This window comes from Labrus bergylta, chromosome 1, assembly GCF_963930695.1.
Source record: "Labrus bergylta chromosome 1, fLabBer1.1, whole genome shotgun sequence".
Taxonomy (NCBI): domain Eukaryota; kingdom Metazoa; phylum Chordata; class Actinopteri; order Labriformes; family Labridae; genus Labrus; species Labrus bergylta.
In genome coordinates this window covers 3,363,310-3,387,998 of record NC_089195.1, presented here as the reverse complement: position 1 = coordinate 3,387,998, position 24,689 = coordinate 3,363,310, and the positions used below count along the sequence as shown (strand labels likewise).

Below are 24,689 nucleotides of genomic sequence, written 5' to 3'. Positions count from 1 at the left end.
ATATAGTGCTTTTCTAGTCTTCCAACTACTCAAAGCGCTTTTACACCACATGTCACACCTACACATTCACACCCTTTCACACACTGATGGTAGTGATGATCGCTATGTAGTATCATCCATCAGAAGTAACTAATGCCATTCATACACCGCCACCGAATCAGCGGGAGCAATTCAGGGTTAAGTGAGAGGCGACGACTCTACCAACTGAGCCACAGCCGCCCCAAAGTAACCATGACAGCTGCAGGTACAGCCTTTATTCTCACACACATCAGGCTTATTGATGCCCTCGTGTCATCTGTTAGAAACAAACAGAGCTGACAATACAATAAAAGACGGCCGTGATACCCTGAATAGTCGGCCAAAATATCTGAAACCAAAAACAAAATATCCTTGAAGAAGGAGTATGACTTATAAATCGATTCGATAAAATTTGATATGAGACCGAGATTAAGTCTTAGAGTGATTCATTTTGTTTCAAATCAGGTGTTTTAACTAAAGCGTTCATTGACTCATCAGGGTTTGTGTTTGAGTACATGTGTGTTGTCACCGTGTCATTATGAGAACATGCAACAAGAAGGAGGAAGACTGGTTCTTGTGAACCCACTCACCCTGGGTTGCCAATTTTCATATTGCTTCTGCAGATTGGCCCCGATGGTCTCCAGGGCTTTCTGTGGACTCATCGACAGAGGATCTGGCATGAAGACAAAGTGCAAAGACACTGCATTCACATATGAAGCACACAACAGTTAGAAACACACACAATCTAGGGCTGACAAACCAACTGCTATTAGACTGTCCACCACACACATTTTCATCACTAATTGAAAAATGAAAACATTCAGGTGAAAATAAGTAAATACGTTAGAGCTTATCTTTCAAGGATCAAAGAAATACTTGAAGCAAGGGTTGGAAAAATAGTAGCAGGCCCTCGAGATGAAATATTGATGAGAGTGAATCAATATGGCATGGAGAATAGCAGAATATAGGTTGAGGACGGATCCAATTGCGTTCAACAGTGTTTTATGCTGAAAAGTTAAACCACTTGCTTTATGATGAATACGGACAGAAACAACAACAAAAAGTTAATTTGTTAAGATCTATTACTTCTTAATATCTTTGGGGGCTGTTCTCAACAGCTTTAAAACAAAAAACAAGACTTTTTATTAAGGAAGAAGGAGAATGGTCTCTTATTTCTGCATGAAAGAAAACATACAGTATCGCCCTATGAGTCGCCCATAGCAGTAGAAGTGCAACAGTAAGGCCTGCACTCATATATTCTCATGATAGGCTTTTACATTTTACAATGTCCTGCTGTGATGGAAACTTTAAAAGCTTGTGTCTGTTAATCAAACCTTCAGGTGCATTTTCGGCCTCAGTGTTTGTATCAACCCTCCATATTCCCACAGTATGTCTCAATAACAAAATGACAGGTCTGCACACAGTGAGTGTCCTTAGAGGCGGCTGAGAGACTTTAAGAAACTTTGAGACCAGTGTTCTCGCTTTAATGTGCTTACAAAACTCCTGAGAGTGAAGCAGTCTCAGGGGACCTGAACAATGTTTTTAAGGCTCTTATTCAATGAAGATGGTTCCTTTGTTTATGTTCTGTGTCAAGCCAAGGGGTTCTAGTGGGGGGCAAGACTGGCTTATACTTAGATGACAAAGACCTTATAAACTCCTTTAGGGATGGCAGAGTTTGTCTCTAAATGCTACAGTGAAAACCCAAACTTTTAATAGAAAGTAAAATTTGGCAGTAGTGTTTAATGGCTACCAGCACTAAAGAGCATTGAACCAAAGGATTTTTGCTAACTTTCACAGCTGTTAAAGTGACAATGAAACGCAACTTTGAGAGTATTTAACTGTCGTGTCATGACATATTTTTCTGAAACCGGATAGAACCAATCACAAGATCGCGGGACATAACATTGGGATGAATTTGATTGGATCTAAAGGCTTTTTAATTGGTAGAAAATTAGTAAATGCCCCTGAGTGCAGGAGAAGTCCTCAAGTCAAGTCTAGTATGAAGCACATTTAAAATAACTCAATTAAATTTGGAATAAATCTCAATGAAAGAAAACAAAGATACTACATAAAATAAAATATGAGAATAAAATAAATAACAGAATAGAATAAAAGCAAATATCCAACATTTAGAACATTTTACAGGAAGAGAAAATAGTTCTTTTGATGTTAAAATACTTAGATAATGCTTTTTTGAAATATATTTGGCAGATATATGAACATTAAACATAGGACAGCTGGATAAAACCTAGAAAATGTATTTTTCCTTTCACAGGGACGTTAAAAACAGGTTTAGCAAAGATACTAATCAGAATCATAAATACTTTATTAATCCCAGAGGGAAATTCGGTAGATGTCCTGACTTGTAAAGAATATAAAAAATTGTAAAAATATAATAACAAGCTTGAGTGTTTGGCTCATAGCTGCTAACCAGTTAACTAACTAGCTAGTGAAGAATGGTTTTCTGACGTTGTGTTAACATTGCACAGGTGCTCTATTCACTCAGCGCAGTAAACACAAAACATTTCCTGCTATGGAATGTAACTTAACAACTCACTCCCACTTCTCTGTACTCATGAGGGTTAAACTTCTCGTAAAAACGCACACCAAACAAATTCATTTGAAAATGTTACCTATAAGGCCTCCTTTATAGGGGAAGGTGTAGCTGCTATCACTACAGATGGTTCAGGCTCAGCAGACAACAAAGTGCAGTCTCTGTTGATTTTTTTCCCGACCAAGAAAAAAATGGGACGTATGCTTGACTGTTATGTTAATTATAACACCGAACTTGCACCAGATACGTGTGCATTGCATGTCCGCTCCGGTCCGTTTCGGCTCAGTGCACCCTCGTCCGTCAACACCCGTCCTCCGTCCGCAGCACGGAGAGCACAACCATCAGCTGGAGTGCAGAGACAAAGGAATTCCCGCAGTAAACCAACTCGTGACAGTGCGAGAGAATACGATGTATGTGGTATAAAACTCTATATAAACTCTATAAACACATAAACAAACTCACAAACGGTAATTTTTCTGAAACGGATTGTTTTATTGTGAAAATTAACCGGATGTTTTAATGTTGTTTTGGTGTCTGACTTCCCGTCCCGCTTGCTCTTTTCTGTGCTAAATTGATGCGTCGGGCTCCGGCATCTGGCAAAAATAGAAGCCTTGCGTATCTGCTGCGGAGGGCACCGGACTGCCGGAGCTGAGACAGAGCCGAGACGCAGCGCTGCGGACCCAGTGGAAGTACACACATTGAATAAAATGAAAACCTATCACCTCTGCTGCCGGAACGGAGCGGAGACGGACTGGACACGCATCTGGTGGAAGTTGGCCGTAAGAACGCAGCCCTAATGTTAAAGCAGCTTAGTGAAGTCTAATTATCTTCACATCATGACTGCCTTTTCCAGTCCTCTTAAGTTGTCCTTTCAATTTGACCTTGAAACACTTTTCGTTGAAGTCAAGTAAAAGTGTTGAGGAAAAGACAAAGAAGTCTTTTTTTTTTAAAGGAGCACTATGTAAGATATCTACTGAATTAAATCATAAAATGACCTTACTATATCATCAGACATTAAGGAAACATGCTATATTGAAGTGCTGGCTTCTCTGTTAACAATGCAGCAGCCAGTATGTCCTCCATCTAAGTTTCAATTCCGGTCTGGAGTGGTCTGTATTTGTTTTGAACAGAGAAGGGAGGCCGTTTTAGGCACCCCATATGAGACAAGTTATCACTGCAAACCAACAGGTGATGCAGCGATGGAAGGAAAACTAGGATAAATATTGGAGGTGTATTTGAAAAAAGAGGGGGGGGGTTAGAGCGCGGAAAGGTTTAAAGACCAATGTACAGCTGGCTAAACACTAAAGCTTTCGTGTCTGTGACATGGCAACCTGCCTGCAAATCTAACTCTGGGAAGGAGGGGGCTGGGGGAAGACAGCTCTCTCAACTGTTTTGAATTTGGATCGCAGTACCCATTTTAAACGCTACGTGTCAGAGTTATATATTGCTCCTTTAACTATTCAAATGCAGCTACTATAGTCATTGACTCATGGTGTGTTATCACTATGTCTGTTGGTTCAGGTATGAGTCTGACAAGAAGAGTTGCCATGTTTGGTATGTACTGGGTTTCTTCATGTGTCTTATGAACAATTTGCATAGTTAAGTCATAACTAAAACATACTGTATGCATCATATTTCTGAAGAGTGGCTTTTCCCAACACTAAATGTTGTTTTAGAGTGCATGTATCTCTGACATTCATCTTTATGTTAATCTGGGTAAACTCACTCACCTATCCAGCACTCCAGTCTGGCACAGGGGGAAGTCTTGACGACATCAGGAGGGTCCACTCCCACATTGAGACACAACACCAGTGCAACACTGACGGTCTTCATCTGGGAAAGAAGACATAGAACACATAATTATCCACAGATCGCTCATCAATGTTAAAATCAGAACAGACGGGTTAATTCATTTTTAATGCTTTTTTAAAAACATAACGCTTTCACTCTTCCAGGAAACCTGAAAGATTGCATGCTTGTATTCAGGTGTCTCCTGGGAGGTTTCCAGTAAATCACAGCCTAATGCTGCTTCTAGTTTCTGAAGCTTCAGTAAAGGGGTGAAGGTTAAAGGGATACTTCACCCATTTGCATTCATATTTTTGAATGGTCGTGCATCCCGTCCTCATTTTCCCCTGAGATGGGAAATCTTTGTATTTCTGAAGTCTGAAAAGGAGCTTCCGATGACGCAAAAATTGTCATTTAGCGTCATCGGAAGCTGTAGCGATTAGCGGGGTGAAACTACAACGCTAGTTCCCCGAAGCAATGTTCAGGCTCTATGGAGAAAGCTGCTCATGGTGAAAAAATATAGATATAGCGGCGAGATGGCTGCTGCTGACAGGTCGGTCTTGTGTTTTGGCTTCTGCTGCCGCGGGCCGCCACTGGTCGCTGACCGCCGACACAAGACCGGCCTGTCGGCAGCATTCGTCTCGCGGCTATATTGCTGGCCACCGCCGACCACTGCCAGCTCAGCAGTCGGCAGAGACATAAGGCCTGCCTGTCGGCGGTGGTGAGGACGAGGAGCCGGGGCCGGCTCGAGCTGGGGGGGACTGGTAGTGTCAGTGCTCTCACTGTTTGTCTATGGACACAGGCATAGATTTCCAAGATCAATTCTGGAAGAAATCTCTGAATCAGTTGAGGAAACGGCCTTATGTGTTGAAGTAAATATGTCTGTAAATGTTTTTATTTCTATATTTCTACTGCTATACTGTATATTTTGGAGAAACTGTAACGATCGAATTTCCCTCTGGGATTAATCAAGTATTTCTGATTCTGATTCTGAACTAGAGGACCTTAGTGGGAGTGGCCTGTGGTGCTGTGCATTCTGGGATTTGGTGTCTTTCATCTACATGAGCCAAAAAGACACTTTCTGCCTTTTCTCGTCCAAGAAGGCACCAACTTCAAAATGTATTTCACATTTCTACTACATATATGACCCAATGTCAATACAGATTCATGTTTCAACAGGTGAAGTATCCCTTTCAGTGTCTCGCGCAGGGGAAACTAAACTCAACGGCAGATATGGAGGAAGGAGTTATTCACTTCCCTTTGACATTTTTCTCATTGGTCCAGAGAACACATTTGAACACTGGGGCTAGTGTCCCTCAGGTGTCAAATATACTACCCAGACCAGTTTTCAAGCATGAATTTGTGGAATTTCTGCACCTGGCCTGTCTTCAGATACATAAATTTAGGTCTTGGAGAGTAGAATAATTAGGACAAAACACATGGTACTGAAACATGAAACACACGACTGTAGCAGGAAGTGAGCATAAAGAGACACAGGCCATCTGAAAAGGAAGAGCCATTGATCCATGGATTAGATGGTGAGTACTCACACACACAGGTTTCTACAGTAAAAATCACAAATTGCAGCTCCCTTGGAAACCTTTTTCTTTTCACATCACAGCAGACGTCACATGTCATGTCGGTGTCGCCCCACATGTGGCTTCACTGAGTGACGACACTGAGTGTGACAAAGGATTTACGCAAGCAAAAACAGACTGCTGTGCCTTAAATCTTCTGTTTCAAGTTGCACACACATCAGCAGGATAACACCTGAGAGTTTTCTGATCACACTGACATTCATATATTTTGCAGTTAAGTAAGGGAGAACAACTGGACAGAACTCATCTTAAAATAATATACCGACAAATTGAAGATGAATAAGAGGATGACTTTAATGCCATTTCCACACAACTGTTAAACTAAAATCATCTAATTTCATACAAAACAATACTGAAAATGCTAAAAGGTGCATTTTCTTTGCATGCGGAATATGTGGAAAACGAAGAGACAATAGATTGAATGAAAAGGATGAAATTGAAGATATTATGGATTAAACTCTGCAACCTTCACACCAAAGATCAAACAAATGCCATTTCCATCTTGCGTCACTTGTACAACTGCAATAGTTGTGCAGTCATTTTTGATTTGATAAGCCTTCAAACTCATGGATCTATCACTCACACTGAAATTCCTTAATCCTGTTGCATTTCTCTAAAGTAACACACCGACAATTTACCAATACCCAACAAGGGTTAAAGAAGAAGGGGTTACTGTACCTTGATGTCCTTGATCCCCAATTTTATTGGTCATCCCAAACTGCGATACCTTTTAAAAAATAAGTTACCACTGCTGAACTTTCTGCCAGGATTCTATTTTTTCTTGCTTCAAACAAATATAGACAAACTTCAGAACAAAACCTTACAATGTTCTTTTTCTTTTTATTAAATCGACAGAGAGCTGATGTTCACCACACATTTACAAACATTAAAGACTTTGACATGTCTAGGGCCAGTCTGTCATAATTCTGAGGTTAAAAAAAAATTTGTTTTTATAAATAGTGAGGTACTCTAGCTTACTTCTTGGTTAGACCGGCAATTCAAAAAAATCGAGGAACATGTTTGTTTGCTTCTTTTTTTCCAAAGCTAACATATGACATTTTTTTTACCGCTGTAAGACTAATAATTCTTTTCCATTTTTTTTTCAAGTTTACTTTTTCTTTAAATTTTATTTATTTACCATTTTGTTTTGTACCTTTTGCACTATTTAGAATTTATTACTGTAAATATTATTTATCTTATTTTACCTTATTTTATTTGATCTATTTTACGTTATTTTATTTTATCTTATTTTATCTTATTTTGGTTGTATTGCACTGTGGGACGGAGACAAACGCAATTTCGACTCCACTGTATGTCTGGCATATTTTGAAATAAATTGACAATAAAGTTGACTTTGACTTTGAAATATTATTTGAAGCTGATAAATTAGCTTCCCAAACTCTAACCCCTATCCCAAGGCTGAATAATCTCAGTACTGAGGAAATGGCTACAAGTAAACATACAGTATATAAAGAGCTATAGAATCTACGTGCACACCGCCATGTAGGTCAACTCTTTTGTGCCAAGTGACCTATTACAGGTAGTTTAAGATTGCCTGTGTGTGAGTGTAATGTAGACCTATAGAGCACACATTGTGTGTTCAGTGGGTTGTGTGACATCCTGTGGCTGGCCGGGTTTTAGGAGAGCTGTTTTTGGGAAGGTAATTAATACACCCTCTGCTTCCACCCACACAGTAAAAGGTCAGTGAGCTAGTGGGACTCGGCAGGACAAGGCTCAACATGTACAGGCATCCACACAGGAGCACTGCTTCGTATGGCTTCATACATCAACACCTGACCTCCTCACCTCCTTCCCTTTTCCTTACTGCATGGAGTATGTCATGAACCTATCCTTATGAACAAATGGTTGCAAGAGTTTACCACACAGCTACATGTAAAGGTTACTCTGATTACAGCAGTAAATGAAACCAAGACTACAGCTACATAACAGAATTTACAATCTTACACAATGGTGACATTTCCAAACAAGACTAAGTCTAAAGTGATGATAGCACCATAATAAGGGTGCACTCACACTATAGGCAATCAGTGCCAACCCAAAACAAAGACCCACGGATCAAATTACTGCGATCGAATGCAGCTGTTGTTTTACAGTATTTCCTTAAAAAAAAAAACTAAATGTCCATTACGTGAGATCATAAGCTAGTTAAAAAGCTGTCCTAATTGTTCACTGATGTGAGTCAGTTCGGATGGAACAACAGATGGAACATTTCCCCTTTAATAAAACAAAGCGTTATAGCTTTATTGATAACCTGAAAGACTCAGGGCTATAGAAAAACAAGGCGTTCTTTTTCTCCCAGCTCTACTTTATAACATGATATAGTCAAGTATGGAAATGTGCAATGTGTATCACTATCAATCAACAGGCAGCTGTCAGCTTCCAAAAGAAACTATTCACATCAGAGGTGGAAGAGCCCACAGAAAATGTACAAAGCTGGTCCAACAACCATTCTAAAGATGCCAGATGGCAAAATGAGAAATGTGACCCTCACATCAAGGTTTACATATGTCTGGGAGAAGGCAGAGGATGCCTCAGACACACATTTGTCTGTTGCCAACTTATCATGTGATGATATAAACCCAATGGTGGCTTCAGAGTCATTTGAACGCTAAGAAAAGAGACTTATTCATCACAGCATCCCAAGTCACCACATCTTAATCTCAATGAGGTTTCATGGGAGATACTGTTAAGATTTCCTCTTTCATCCTTCGAAGAACTCGACTCTCTCTTCCTAGAATGATTGTACGTCCCCTGACACACCACTCAGGATGTCTGTGACAGAAAATTCAATGAAGACATCAAATGTTTGGAAAGCAGAGGATAGCACTGCTTCTTGTTAATTATTCTATGAGGCATCAAGAAAAGGCTTGATGTAGATAGATCCTTAAAAGCTGAAAGAAAGAACAGCATATTACAAGTTATACAATTGTATGAATTCAAATAGGTTGTTCTAAAAAATAAGGTTTATAAAATTGGAAAAATGGGTCTTAATGGCAAACTACAAAATATAAGTATGTACCTCAGTGTGCCTATAATCCGCAGGGGCAACAAAATATTTACACCCATATCTCGGGGGAGAATAGACATTTACATCTAAAAGTGAGGTAAGAATGACACAGACCCAACGGGAAAGAATTGGCAGGTTTGCCCTTTAAAATACAACAGCTAAAATGACAGCACACTTTGGAGACAGATTAACACACAGTCCAGAGAGGGAGAAAAGATGTTACTGTCACGGTGGGTAAAATGTCAATGAAAGCTGTTGACCCTAGAGAGGAGATGGTAAGCTATCATTTCAATTTTTTAAGTTGACAAAGAGCAATATTTTTTTAACTCAAGATAGAGAAAAGCAACAGAAAGAAGTACTGAAGAACAGTCGATAACTTGGCACCACAGTGATGATATGTTGGGGCTCATCACGATTACAATTAAGAGGCTCAAAGACGGGAAGATAATCAACATCCTAACATGAAGCACCCTGATTAAATTATTTGTTTCCGTCCAGCACGCAACACAGGATATTTATAATACATCAGAAATTAATTTCCATAAGAATAATACAGATAAATGGTTGGTAGTGGTTTTTTTGTTCGAGCTCATCATCTCAGTACAACGTTGCATTTGAGTGTAACAGTGCACAGATGTGGTCCACGTCATTCTCAATGAATTATCTGCTCGTTTATTTCCCATATTACCTCATGCACATTTTAAACAAAAGCAGTAAAAACAAAAACAAGAAGCAAGTTCATTAATCAACAGTTTTAGAAATTACTGGCAGGTAAGTCCACTGGGAAGGAAATATTAATTAGTTCCTACACTGAGGGAAGCGTCAGACCTCGGACCTTGTTCATATGGCTGTGGCGATCAATATAAATGGGTTTTCAACTGTGAAATAACTTGCTGTTCAAACCAAACTGCAACCTTCTAGGCTTAAAAAGGGATCCAGGTTAAAGTGGGAAAAACTGCAGTTCCTAAAACGGGCCACTGAGGGCTGGGTTCAAAAGAGGGTCAATCGATCACTATTAGGCCCAATATTAAAATGCCAAAGTTTCAACAGAAATAAACATTTATCAATTTCTCTCAAAGTTATACATAAATGAGGGCGTGGTTGTTTTGATTGTAAGGTGGATATCTATGGGATCCACCTTCATGTTATGTTCACTTCAGACTCCAAAAAGACAATGGCCTTAAATTGGACTTTTTTAGGAAATGGCCAAAGATATAATTTAAGGCATTAAAACAATGCTCCACAAACCAATGAGTAACACGCTGGTTTTTATAAACCTATTTTATAAGAGTTAGGGGGGAAAATATGATTGAAATGAGAAAATATTTAATAAAGCCATGAAGGCCAAGACAAGCTTTTACTTTGGCTTTTAAACTTCTTCCAGCCTTCATCACCAGAAGACTTTTCTTGTTGTTTTTACATCATTTATGACATCCTTGACATAACTACATCAGCTCATGAAGATCATGGAATAGTTGAAAGAAACTAGCAAGTCGATCTTCTATTTATTTTTAGTTTTTCCTTTCTTACTCAAATGAATAAATTGGATCACAACTGATTATCTATATTTTAAATCAGATATTTTTCAAGCAATGGAGTATGTCATAATACTTAAGAGATAAACCAACAATAGGGCACTGAGCGAGCGGTAGAGCAGGTCCCCCAGAGGCAAAGTCATCAACCATCTTCAGCATTCCAATTTAATAGCAGCTTAAGGCCGAACAATAATCTTTGAGAAAAACAAACAGCTAAGTAATGCTAATTTCAGAGAAGAAGACCGTTACAAGCAGAAGTAAAAGGTAAAAAGAGCAAAGTATGGCAAATAGAGGGGTTCTCGTTTTGAGCTCTTGAGAGGAGTGCCTTAAAACACTCTTGAACAGGTATCCTGAACCATACTGATTATCCAATAATCAATCAATGAGTGCGGAGAAAGGAGGAGGACAGTGAAAAGAGACAGATTGTCAAACGGCATTGGCTAAAATGAGCATGTGTTTGTACAACAATTTGCTTTTCAGAACATGAAGTCCGACCCTTTGCAAAAGTGATACTCAGTGTAAGAAAGTGATGGCTCTGAAAGAGAATGAGACCCATGGGCGAGAAAAGGCAGGTTAGAGAAAGAGATTCATTATATGAGTGTGATCATGTGTGCATGTCGTCCTGTATGAGCGTGGCTGTATAATTGGTTGCCATCCAGCTCTCATTAATAACCGCATGGGACTCCAGGGGACTTCCCAGCCTATTCCCTCCACCCTCTTAACAATCTCATGCAGCCTCCAGCACCGCTTGCTGCGTCGATCAATGGCCCCTGATTATCCCATTTGTTAGGCTCCCAATAAATGAAGGTTATTACAATGGCATGGGCATCGATCTCCTCTAGGTGTGCCGTTACTAGCTGGCAGGGACAAGTCAAATAGAAGACATTTCTGCCTAAAATCCAGAGAAAAGCTAACAACATGTTCATTGGAACTACTCTACAAATATGTAAAAAGAGCTTTATAGAAAAAAGGGAGAGTCCAGAGTGCGCTGAAGTTCATAAAGTGTGATGAACAAAGAAATTCATTAGGGAAGGAAAACAAAGGCACCAACCAAGGAAGAAAAAAAAGAAATAAAAGACTTTATTTGACCAGATATTTCATAGTGAAAATGTGAAAAATAAAGACGAGTCATGTCCAAAAAGTCAAGTTGAGAAACAACCCAAGTTTGGCAACAAAAACTGCCTTTATAGACAGATCTTATTGGGGGGTTCTGAAATTGTATATGACATCTAAGCAGGGGAATCCGGGCTTCAGCTGACAAACATTGCAAACCAGTGCGTCTCAGAACAGGGGTATTTAATCACAGCATGAAGGAAAACTCCGAAAGCACGCTTTCAATTCAGCAATTTTAAAACGGCGCAAACACACTGGAGACAGCAGGTGTCTTCCTCAGAGTCAACAGAAAAGCTCTCTGTTGACTCTGAGAAAGACACCTGCGGTGTCCAAACATCAGTGTGTTTTTTTGACACCATATTAAAATTTTCTGAATTGACCGTGTGCTCCAGGAGTGTTCCTTCATGATTTATATGACAACTATTTTGCCAAAAGCATGAAGTCAGATTCCTGTATCAGCAGCAGGTGCATGCTTGAAACAAACACTGAAAGGAATACTTCACCCATTTGCATTAATCTTTGTATCATTAGAAACCTGGTAGTATTTTTGAATGGTCATGCATCCCGCCCTCATTTTCCCCTGAGATGAGAAATCTTTGTATTTCTGAGTCTGAAAAGGGGCTTCCAGTGATGCTAAATGACAATTTTTGTGTCACTGGAAGCTGTTGCGGTTAGCGGGGTGAAACTACAACGCTGGTTCCTCATATTTTCAACCACTGAAGCTACAGACCAATCACAGATCAGTGGGTGGGAACTCACGCCCAGAATCCAAACTTAACGTCCGCCATATTGCTTGGAAGCTATGCTAACAGGCTCTATGGAGAAATCTGATAATGGTGAAAAAATATAAATATAGTGGCGAGACGGCTGCTGCTGACAGGCCGGTCTTGTGTTTTGGCCGATGTAAACAAACTGAAGATAGGACTCTCAAAACTCTGAAAACATCACAGACAGTGGGACTCGGGTGTTACACCCATTGTAGACAGTCATGACTCACAGAGTTATTTTCAGAGGATACACTTGATTTATATTATATTTAAGAGTGAAAAATCACATAGAAAGCCTTTAAAGTTTGAGCTGAAAGTCTGATATTATAGTCTCCTCCTGGTTTGATCACACTTTCTCCATGGTCTCTAGCAATCCTGAATCACAGCTATTCTTGTACGGTAAAACATTCAATAAATGGTGATCCTCTCAAAAAGTCCAATATTGGTTAATTTTTTTAATTTCATTATTGAAAATGTTGGTGGAGTGCACAAATACATCAGTGGATTTCAGTAAGGTTACAGTATCATCTCAGACAGTGCCGTGGCTGTTTGTAAGAGACATACTGGTAAACAGCTTTGTGAGTTGCAAGTAGGTTTACAGTATTATACATATATAATATATAATAAAGTATATACATGAGAACTTGCGGCCCTGTGAAGTTAAATGGACTGAAACTGCTCTCTCAAGCTTGCAGCATCTTTGGATTTAAAAAATAAAGATTGTATAATTTTAAACACATGGTATTAAAAGTATTGAAGTATAGTGAATCTTATCAATTAAATGGAAACCATACATTAAAGGTGTAAGACTCTGATTTATGTCAGAGGTGGTCTGACTGATGACAACATCAGACGGTTCTGAGAACTTCCTCTGAGCCAAACAAATATCCATGGTGGTTTTCTCCATGACACAGTTCTCTTAGCAAAGTGCCCACATCTATTTGTACTGGAAGGAAGAGAGTGTTACTGTATTAATTTGTATTCCCAATGAAAGACATCAGCATTTTCCTTTCCCTAATTACAATGGTACAAAGAGGAAATGAGAGATGAGATCATTTTCATGAAACTAATGGGCAACCCTAAAACCACACATTGTCACAGGATAAATGAAGGTCTTGGAAATCGAGAACTGACACAGGTGTTGTAAGAGAAGAGGAGAAAACAGAGCCTGTTCTTTTCAGAAAGGGAGGTCAGAAGTCAAGTCAAGTCCAGTTCAGTAAGCTGGGAGCTTGCTAACGAATAGGCTTTAATCAGGCTGATTCCCACATAGTCACTACAGCGTTCCTGCTGTTATAATTGAATAACAATGTAAAAAAACACTCCCAGTGTTTTTTCACTCCCAGTGTTTTTTCTCTTATTACCTTGTAAATAAATTTAGTTTTCATGTCTCGATGGCTGAAAGTCTATATGCACTGCCTAATGAGCTGTGTACATTGATTGTATTCACTAATGATGCAGAAGATAAAGCGGCACAGACCGCCTGTCTCGTTTTCACATTATTACAATGGGCTTGGATATTGATGACGTATTGATTTCATTATTCCTAAATCGAAAAAGACAGTAAGCAATATATGTGTGAAAACCAGCAGGCAGAGAATTGTAAATGAATCATGTGTGTTTGCACACGTTTGTTAGTCAATGACCACCAGTTTTCCACAGTGGTGCAAGTAAGAGATCATCTGGCAAACTGAAAAATAAATCATCACATTCATACAACAGCTCTCATACTCTTAGGTCACAGTCTGCCTTGTCACTAAGTTCAAAGGCTGTTATCAAAACTTTTAAACCGTACATGCAGGCCAATGCTAGCTGTTGCTTATATATAGTAAATAGGGATTTTAATATTCAGTTTTTGTCTTGAAAAAAGGAATCCTCTGGTCAGTTGTTGGTTATTCAGGAAGAGGTTATCAGATTGCCTGCATTTGTACAAAATCCTGGGACCCAGCAGGAAAACATTGAAAACACCTTTTAAGCTCCACACCCCAGAGTGGGATGTACATTAAAACTGGGTCCAATACAGTAAAGTTAATAAAGTAAAATATTGTAAATAAACTATAGTTTTGATGATTTTCTCCTTTGGAATTTCACCATAAACGCTACAAAGTGAGTGTTTAACAAGGTCAATGCCAGTTTACAGTGAAGTTTAAGTTACTACTTTGTAACTGTTCTGCTGATGTTGCTCATAGGGTACATTCTTCTATTCATCCTACTCTAATGTCTTGCTTGCCCTTCTGCCTCTTTCCACAAAACTGCCACTAAGACATTTTCCCATTTGTTTTTTGGCAAGAAGAATCGGATCTGATCCACCTTCACGCTCAAAGAGCTGGACAGTTCCCACACGCACACTGTCCTAAAAATAAGCCTCAGCTACACCTTTTCTGTGTCTGACAGCACAGTGGACTGGGACAAATGGACAAAGGGAGGGGGTTTGAGGTAAAGTTTGTTTCAAGTTTATGTCACACAACTCTCTTGACGTCATGTATCTTACAGCTCTGCAGGGGACTGAGACAAAAAACAGGTGGGGACAGAAAAGTTTGAATGTATGCCAGCAGGTAGGGCTGTTTACATCTAGCTTAGAGGCAGTGCAAGGCTTTTTTTTTAAACCCCCCCCCCCTAGGACCACTTGCATAAAACTCAAATGTAGAACTCTGCATTAACTCAAAGCCTGAAATATGTACGGATTCATTTTGTCAGTAGGAAGCCACAGGTAACCTAAGGTTCTGTTTAAACCATGATTACTGTTGAACTGAGGGTACTCACACAGTCCTCATAGAAACACCTTTAAACTTCTGTCTGCATATCAATATGTGTTTCTAATCCGCTCCATTCAGACCTTTCAATAGCCAGAAGGGCAAAGAAGAGGGGCACTTTTCTTTCAACTGTGTTGCATCAGTGAAGTTCTCCAACTCCAGAACAGCTGTGATCAGGCACAGCTTGTATAAGGAGCACACATCCTCATCACATATTCTTCTTATTATACCAGCATTAAGTTTGTGAGACAGGGCATGAATGGTTTCTGGGTTTGCTTGCCTCAGAACTCTGTCTCGTGGCGTTTTGAATAAAATGAGATCTTACACAACATATAATATTCAAGGTCAATACTGTAACTTTTTCTTAAACTATAATTAGATACCCTGTTCTCTGGCTTAGGACATGTCCTCACTGTCAAGCTCCTTCTCTACATCTACTTTAAGATTCTGATTCTCTCCCTGATTTTTGATACAACTCTCTCAGATCCCCCTCCTGATGGAATGCAATATGTATTGATGAGCAGGGAAACTGTTAATCAAAGCGCAAGCAGGGGCTATTTGTGCACTGTTTCCAAGTTAAAGTATTCCAAAATATAAACGGAAATAATCAACAAATTATGTTCTGAAATGAAAATGCCAAGCTTTTATTACAACTTACAGTTTCAGAAAAAGTGTTTAAGGCAACATGTTAAGAACAAAAGCAACTTCTGGGTCAATAATGGTCAAAACCTGAACAAGCATGACTTATCTGAACAGGTCGAGGTCCATGTTTGTTGATCACAACATACAGGTGTCGTGTTCTAAGTTGACCCATTTATGTGAGAGTAAAAAAATAAGTCTAAAGCAACTAATTAAAGCAACTCCTGCCTGATTTCATTTTTTTAACCATTTCTTTAAATAAGAGATAATTAAATTCATTCCATATAATTGCAAACCTTTCCCCACTGATTCACTTCTTGTCAAGCTCACTGCTTTAATTTCACACTTCTAGTCTGACAGCTCAATAAAAGGAAAAGTGATCTGAGATTCTTTGAATGCTTGTGACATTACCATCAATAATAATCCTGTATTTTTTTCTTGAGAGATTTCTGATCAACACGGCACCTTTTTATTCCTTAAAAGAACAACCTGTCATCTGTTGGCCCTGACCCTGAACTTTATACAGCACCACACTGATAGGTATTCATTGAGGATAAGTATTTGAAAACTGTTATCATGGATCCACTTGGCAGGTGCAGCGCACACACACACACACGTATATGTCTCTCCAATAGCAAGACCTCTGATTTCCCACAGTGCAGAACATAATTTACAGCCTTCATTTAAGCCTCACACTGCACACCTCTCGCTTAACTGTTCTCATACCAACTCGCTCCATATTCTAACAGCGAAAACAAGCAGCCAGTCAGTTCGATTCACAAAAAGCAGTAAAAAGTCAGCTACTGTATATAATCACCCTGAAAAAAAGGCCTACCCTTCTGGGGAGCCATCTGACTGTTATAAACCAGATTTTGAGATTTGTCTTTGATTCATAATAACAAAAGCAGCACAGCAAAACGGAAAAATGCTAACGTCTTCAGAGAGTAATGTGTTTGTATTATGATGAATCACGTTTAACCAGGTGACCTGTTGATAAGTTGCTTTATAAATATGATTAAATCAGATTATAGGAGCAAGTCTAAATGGTAAATGGACATGAGGGAGCTTTTATAACACTTTTCTAGTCTTCTGACCACTCAAAGCGTTTTTACACCGCAGGTCACACCTACACATTCAAACACTGAGGGCAGAGGTTCTTAAGTTGTCCACTTTCATACGCCACCAACAAAGCAGCGTTACAGAAATTTGGGGTTAAGTGTCTTGCCCAAAGACACATCGTACATCTGGCTGCAGGAGCTGGGGATCTAACCCCCGACCTTCTGGTTGAGAGACGGCTGACTGAGCCATGCATCTTTAGATGAATAAGAGCAAATTCTTATCTGTAATCGCCTTTCTATTTTCTACTTTCTATAAAATGGGTACAGCAGTCCTAATCTAGAGTCGATGTGCTTGCAGGTTTCTATGTGGCACGGAAGCTTCAGTGTTTAGCCAGCTCTGCACCGGTCTTGAAATCTTTCTGCGTTCTTCTTTTTTCAAAAGCATCTCAAATATTTACCTTTCTGGCCTACTTCTCTGGTCAAAACAAATCCAAAACCATTCCGCACCGGAATCAAAACTTAGACATACTGGCTGCTGTGTTGTTGCCATAGAAACCATCACTTCAACATAGCCCTTATCCCTAATGTCTGATGATATAGTAAGGTCATTTTATGATTTAATTCAGTAGATAGCTTACATCTTGGGTCATTAAAATGCTGCAAGATTCAACATGTGCAACTTTTTTTTGCAATGAGCAAAATTAATAATAATTTGCCTGTATTAGAAATGAATCACATTTATATAAACTATTTAATTTGAAGTATTTGAATCATAACATCCAAAACTCCAGTCTAAAACTTCTCCTCTTTCACCCCTATTCATCTCTTAACCATTTTACTCGAGAAAGGATTACTTTTGAAAAGAGTTTTAAAAAACGTCTTTGTGGAAGATCTGCCCCCTTAAAAGATGGATGTAACCCCAGGGCAGAGTTCAAAGCCAAATTCTTCCTGCAAGAAACACAAAACACGCTCTGTCTTTGCAGTTCTCTGAGCACAGAGATGTGAAGGGACACTTCCTTCTTACGCAATTACAAGTGAGGGATTCTAGCCTGAAAAGACTTGGAGCAATGATAAATGTTACACAGTTGATTTAGCATGACTTTCTGATGGGAATTCCCATTTCCAGCCTGCCTCCATTACCTCTTTCAAATAAATAGTCACACTCAATGATGCCGTCTCATTCAACACTTCCCTGAAGCTTGACACTTAAGTGGGCACTGTACAGTAATTCTACTGATGTGCTAACAGCATAGAGGTGTTACATTTCCATCTGGGTGAATTTCTACAACAGGTGCAGCTTTTCTTCATGTTATGTATAAAATCATTATATATGTAGCCCTCTGTAACAATTAGGCAATCAAAGAATCAGGTTGTAGGCCTGCAGCAGATCAAACAGCTGCTTTGTAAGAGCCTGCAACACTTTCATGAGGACAAGCTTTAGGATCTTCTGTCAGAGCGTAGCAAGGGAAGCCTTGAGCAGAATAAAAGAATTGGCAGGACAAAAAAGAGGAGGGTAGCCGATGATTTGTCAATGTGTCCTTAATGTATGAAGAGTGACGTCCTCTCAGTGCACACCAAAGCATCTGTTGATCTGACAGATCTGTTTCCTAATGCACAAGTTTTTGAGGTTCTCTGTCTTTTTCCACAATGAAGCCTCAGATGCCAAGGGGCTACATAATCCTTATATCCCACCAAGACCATTTTTGATTTCCTTTCTCTGTACCAGGCAGGCATCACAGAATGGCCAACACCAGTTCAGATCCAGATTTAGGTCCAATCCTATCTGCACCCAGGTTTAATTTGAAGAGTGTTTCTTTCTTTTTTTAAACAGTGCAGCTTTTTCTCGCCTTACAAGGTGGAGGTTTTTCAGTGGAAAGGAAGTCACAGATGAATGCATATGTTTGAAATCGACACACGCGTCGCTACACAGTCGATCAAAGTATTTGCTGAGACAAGGCACTGGGAGTTCAAATGGCTGTTGTGAGAATACAGATACACACAGAGGAGTCAGCAGAGACAGGTGTCTCTCTGTGACTATGCTGAAGTCTGATTTTTATATGACTTGATAGTCGGGACTGCCTACAGACGTTGATACAACTACAAGGCTCCTTCAAAATATAAAGCACTGGATCATATCACAAGTGAGACATTTGGCTGTTCCAGACCTCCGCTTTAGGAACATCTTTGAATCAGACCTTGTTGAATTGCAGTTGAAGACCCCTGTTCTACACTTTTTTTTTTTACAATTCTGTTGTATTTTAATATGTAGTGGACACTGGACCAATATTACTGATGTTACTTAGCTCATTTAACTTGCAAAAAGTAAAAACAATTTTAAAAAGTCCACCAATTCCTTTCAGCTTTGGAGCTTTACATCCTTTAACTACAGAGACAAAATGATTTTGCCCCATTTTTTGCATATATGTATATGAAGGCAGCTGTCTGACAGTGGGGAGTAAAGTTATGTGAAAGTTTTATGTTGATATGTACAGTAGCGTGCGCTGCATTTTAGAGCCTACTTTTTCCAAATTTGTAGTTTAAAGAGCCCCTGAATAGACCAAGAACAATGTGTTGACCTGTTCACTGTTTGACTCTGCAGCTTGTCTAAGATACTCTGACAAAACCTATCATCATTTCCAACTCAGATGTAATGTAGTTCCCTCTGTAACTCTGCGACAGAGCTCCTACAAACTCAAACCACAGTACAGGGAGCATCCTAAACCCGCTGTATCCCTTTCACACATAGATAAGCAGAAAAATTACCCTGTCCTTCATCCTCCAGCTCTGTGCCAAGGCCTTGGAGCCCTCAATCTTCTCTGAGTGCCGTTTCTTCATGAAGGCCAGGGGTAGTTTCCAGTCATTCATGTCAGCCTCTTCTTCCTCTGCCAGGCCCACGGCCGGCGAGTGAAGCAAGTCTGAGTCCATTTTCATCAGGGCCCTGCAGGGGAAAGCTCATTTTAGTACCACAGATTATCAGCCTCTTACTATAGTGAGAAACTTGCATTCACTAAAAATTAAATGGGGGAAAAAAGGCATGAAAAAGAATATTTAAACTTTCACAACGTTCCACTACCACTTTGCTCTTTGTCAGGAGACTATGAATTTATGAATACTGACTGAAGTGCCTTTAAATTGCCTTGTTGGATATTGTTGTTGCTTGGAACGATGCGTGTTCTAGGAGCTGGGCCAGTAGTGCCTACAAGTATATGTTCAATCACAGCCCCCAATCTCGCTCTGCTGCTCTTCAGCTGTATACTTGGCTTGTATAAATATGCCTGAAAATCGGAGTTAGCCAAAACACTGTGTCATGTATCCTCCTCCATAATTCTGGAATCAAATATTTGTTCTTCATAGAGTAACTTAACCGACAGTTTGTCATGTAAGTGAAGGAGGGGGACTACGAATCCAAGATGACACAGCCTGTAGTTCCATCTTCTGACAGAGCTAGTGGCCAGAAGGACAGATTTTGTGGCTGCACAACAGTGTTGACTATGTGAACAACTGCAGGTGTATTGGATGTGCATTGGATGTGCATACCCAACCACAATACAAATAAATAAATAAAATCAAAACATTAAGACATCAGTTCTAGCCATCACACACATTATGCAACAACCAACATACCTCCATATTGACTTTTTTAATAAATCACGTTCTTCCAGCACCTCTACTATAACTTACTTGTATTTTCTAGTTCTTGTTTTAAATCAAGATTGGACCTGTATTCTACTAGACAAGCGTGAGAATATGGCTTCTGCAGACTTCAGGAAAAATGTTTTGCAAAGAAATATTTCTATTGCTCAAAATCAAACTTTAGGCATTGAAATCCTCACGCAACAGAGGATTGGACTCTGTGAACTTTTGTGAAGTAATGACTTTAACTCTTTCTCAAAGAAGAGTGAGTTTTGCTGCCACAGAAATCCATAGATTAATATTTCTTAACTAATGATTATGGTTAGAAGTCATATTTAGTGCGCAGTTGTGAAGGAACTGGTTGAATACAAAACAAAACTGAAACCTATGGGGCGCTGGTGGGATCGAATCTCACCTGTGGCTCCTTTCCCGTATGTCAATCCCCACTCTCTCTCTCTCCCTGATTTCAGACTCTTTCCACTGTCCTATCTCTCCATTAAAGGCCCAAAAAGGCCAAAAATAAATCTGAAAACTGAAACCTAACAGACTTCCATCTGCATTTATTCAGTACAATACTGAACTTTAACTTTAAACACATGACTTGCATCAGCATCGACTTGGGGATCATTACTTGCACATAGCTCTGTATATATATATTTATTTCTTGTTTACTGCACATAGTTCTGTTTACATCTGGTCACTACTGCACATAGTTCTGTTTACATCTGTTTACATCTGTTAGTCCGATCACTGTCCACTTATATCTACTCTTTTATATTTTGTATTTTGAAGTTAAGTTTAAGCTTTAAGTTGTATTTAAATTGACACTTTATATTTAGGTTAAAATGTTTTGTTTACTTGTACTGTTGTTAATTTAATGCTCTGTGAGACTTTGACTTGCCCCCCGGGGACAAATAAAGTTTTTTGAATTGAATTGAATTAAGCACCTGTACAACTCTGAAGTATAACATCCGGGTTACTATCACACTCCCACTGAGAGCATCACTTTAATCATGTCATGTAGGGCTCAAATTAGCCTTGTGAACAATACTCAAGCAGCATATGAAGAGCCAGCTGTGCATTTGTTAGGCAAGTGCGCCTTAAAATAATGTTAATACGGCAAGGCTAAATTAAACTTTACTTCACATATTGAGCTCTTGTGCAATTATATAATGTGAAAAATATGTGTGCAATAACCTCAGGTGCAATAAGAGATAATAAGTGCAATAAGAAAACATATGTATATTTTAATTTCATTGTGCACTGTTCCCCTTTGTTATTTTTTTGTATTATATCTTTGATTTAATACAGTGTATAGCTTCTGTACAGTTTATACAGAATCACTTAGCTGTTACTACAACTTATTTACTTTTTTTTGTACTTCTTCTCTTTTATTTTTTCTTATAATGCTATTCTATTTTATATATCATTTTAACTTTTTTGTAGAAGTCAGGGAGAAACGCACAAGAATTCCAGTGTACCTGTACTGTCCTGTACCTGTACTGTCCTGTACCTGTGCAAATGGCAATAAACATCTCTTCTGTTCAGTAACGAGCAGCTGGTGGGACAGTTAGCATAATAACCCGGTTAGCTAGCTAAGTGCTAGCTTGACTAGCGCGGCTAATGTGACAGCTCTCTCCCTGAGGCTGCCTCTGAGTTTCTCTGTCAGCTGTCAAAGTGCATGAGAGGCTAGTGCTATTTAAAACTTTTTCCGGGTTGCTAGTGAAACAACGTGAGTAGGGGGGCTAGGTGAAAGTGAGCAGATGTGTAGAAATGGCGCTAGTTGTGTGGAGAGAGGCATGCAGACCTTGGTGCGGTGGGATTATCGACCCCGGCTGAGGAACCTCTCCGTCTCCGGACGATGACAGATACGGTCGCACAAACAATCCTAGTTAGAAAATTGTAGGGCAGCGTCCACAGCCTGTAAAGTATGTCAAACCCGTCAAATCCGAGCTGGACGGGTGCGTGTTTGCATGGGAATCTGCGGCTCCTCTCCCCACGGCTCGTCGCTATGGGAAGGGGCTGGAGACGAGGCCCATCTTCACACGGACAGTCTGCCACAGCCACACGAAGCACCGACCACAATTGTCGATGAACTGGGGTCGTATGGTCTTTTTTTTTTTTTTTTTTACAAACCAGCGACCCTGGTAGCTTATTTGGGGCAACGGTTTCTGCTGAAATCTGACACAATTCCGAGAATGGCTCCGGAGAGGCACTTCTTCAGCACTTCTGCAAGGGCGCAGCCATCTTGGGTTGGACCCAGAATGCACTGTTGGGGCGGCGAGGCTGTCATGACGTCACCGCTGTTGTTACTATCGCACACCAAAATATAAACACATACCAAGGCCATGTAAAAACCCATAGCATGTGGATTCAGGCAATTATCGTATCTACAAGATTAGAGTTCGAGACCAGCCTGCGCGAAAATGACGAAAGTAGAACTCTTAAAGTCTTATAGAATAAAATAATAAAGTGGTTATTTTAGTCTTTATCAGATTAGCAGCAGCATCCTGTTCTCAAATGACAAACATGGAGCGTCTTGTCCTAAAGGTTTCACTAATAAGGAAATAGTCTACTTCCTTGTGTAGTCGGTAAAAACAGTTCAAGAGAAGTTTTCACTTCAACTTGTAAGACCTTGTTTATCTGTAAAATGATGAACAGGACACAAACTGTCTGTGCACACGAGACACTTTAACAAGGCAGACCGATAACAGACACAAATAGTTGTGTTGGAGCTTTACTTATGCAGATATGAAACTACACATGCTTTTGGCACATCATCCTCTTCACATTGTCATAAAATATCAGCACCCTGAAAAGATACTGCAATAAACTGAAGAAAGAACCACACTGAGTTGGAGGAAGCTGTCTGCAGAGGAAAATACTTTAACAGTTCTACTTTCATCATTTTGCGCAGGCTGGTCTCGAATTCGTAAATTTACGAGAATAAAGGCGTAAATTTACGACTTTAAATTAAATTCTCGAAATTTAAAAAATAATTTACGTGGCCCTAATCCTCCATCATATAATAAAATTAAACTACAGCATATGTGAGTTATGTGAATGTTTTTGTGAATTGTTTCTGTGTTTTACCACACTTTCACTATATGTCCTTACATATATGCGTTAAAAATGTAGGCCCTTTGTATATAATGTGAATAATGTATACTATATATATATTTATATAGATGCATATATTTATATATATATATATATATATATATATATATATATATATAGGCTATACCAACACAGCCCATGATACAAGTCGCAGGCGCAGTACACAAATACAAATTAATCTTTGTTCATTAGTTCCAGTTTACATCTGATCCAGTAAATAAACCAATTAATTATATTAAATAAAGGCTGAGAAATGTATCTGTTATAAGTTACTTTTCTCCTCATTTCCCATACTTTAAAAAGATATTCAGACAAAGCAAAAACACTATCAATCAAAGGACCTTTCTCCATATTAATGGAGTCTAAGTACGGAACATGAACTTTTTTATACAACAGTTCTCATAAATCATTACAGGGGGAACAATATGAAATGAAATTAATTTCATTTTCCTCTTCATTCAGCTTTCAGTATTCACACATTATGTCATCCTCTGACACATCTAGATCTCCCTGTTTCAATATGTACCACATCTCCTTTCAGTTCTCCAGTTCCTTTATGAGGAGAAGTCAGTGGTCTATCAGCCTCCCATTTGAGGATCACACGATTACAAAGCTTCCTCTTTTGAAACACTCACTTCCACGATTTCATCCATCCATCAGGCTCTGTTTCTCTCTTGCTCTTTCTTTAACCTTGTTGCAATCAATCTTTGGAAACAGGATTTTCCAGCATCTGTCTGATTTCACTCTTGGAGCAGCTCCAGGTTCCAGCCCAAAGTCATCCCATTTTCTACAAGAAGGAGGAAAACGAGGACAAATCTCCTCTGTCTTGTTCTCTCTCTGTTCGCTATCAGCTATCCTAGGGTCCCCACCTCTATCACACCTAGGAGATTGAATTGTCCCCCTCCACCTTGAGTGGACACTGGGACTGGGAGGAAAGACGAACACATTTGGGAGGATGTACCTATGTGTTTCTTGCACACCAGATTTCCCCTTTGCTGTTTGTGTGGCAAGCCAAGAGGCAGCAGCAATGATTGCTGCGCTGGCAAACACACTGAGGGGGATATTTCCATGCTCCATCCATCTGGCGTGGC

At 39.5% G+C, this 24,689-nt stretch overlaps 1 protein-coding gene across 4 annotated transcripts in view; it reads right to left on the bottom strand.

Annotated features, from left to right (window-relative positions):
• The window catches only part of rptor (regulatory associated protein of MTOR, complex 1), a 174,649-nt gene extending 151,812 nt beyond the window's left edge, over window positions 1-22,837 (bottom strand). For 2 of the 4 annotated variants that reach the window (XM_065962856.1, XM_065962827.1), the window contains exons 1-4: window positions 22,286-22,836; window positions 19,609-19,783; window positions 4,303-4,405; window positions 609-691 (exon numbers count right to left, since the gene is read on the bottom strand). In XM_065962856.1, coding sequence (XP_065818928.1) covers window positions 609-691; window positions 4,303-4,405; window positions 19,609-19,776 — 354 coding nt within the window. In that variant the 5' untranslated portion in view covers window positions 19,777-19,783; window positions 22,286-22,836. Of the gene's footprint in view, window positions 1-608; window positions 692-4,302; window positions 4,406-19,608; window positions 19,784-22,285 lie in introns of all 4 variants that reach the window. The other 2 variants (XM_065962894.1, XM_020652222.3) reach the window with 2 other exon arrangements.
• Between the last annotated feature and the right edge of the window lie 1,852 nt (window positions 22,838-24,689).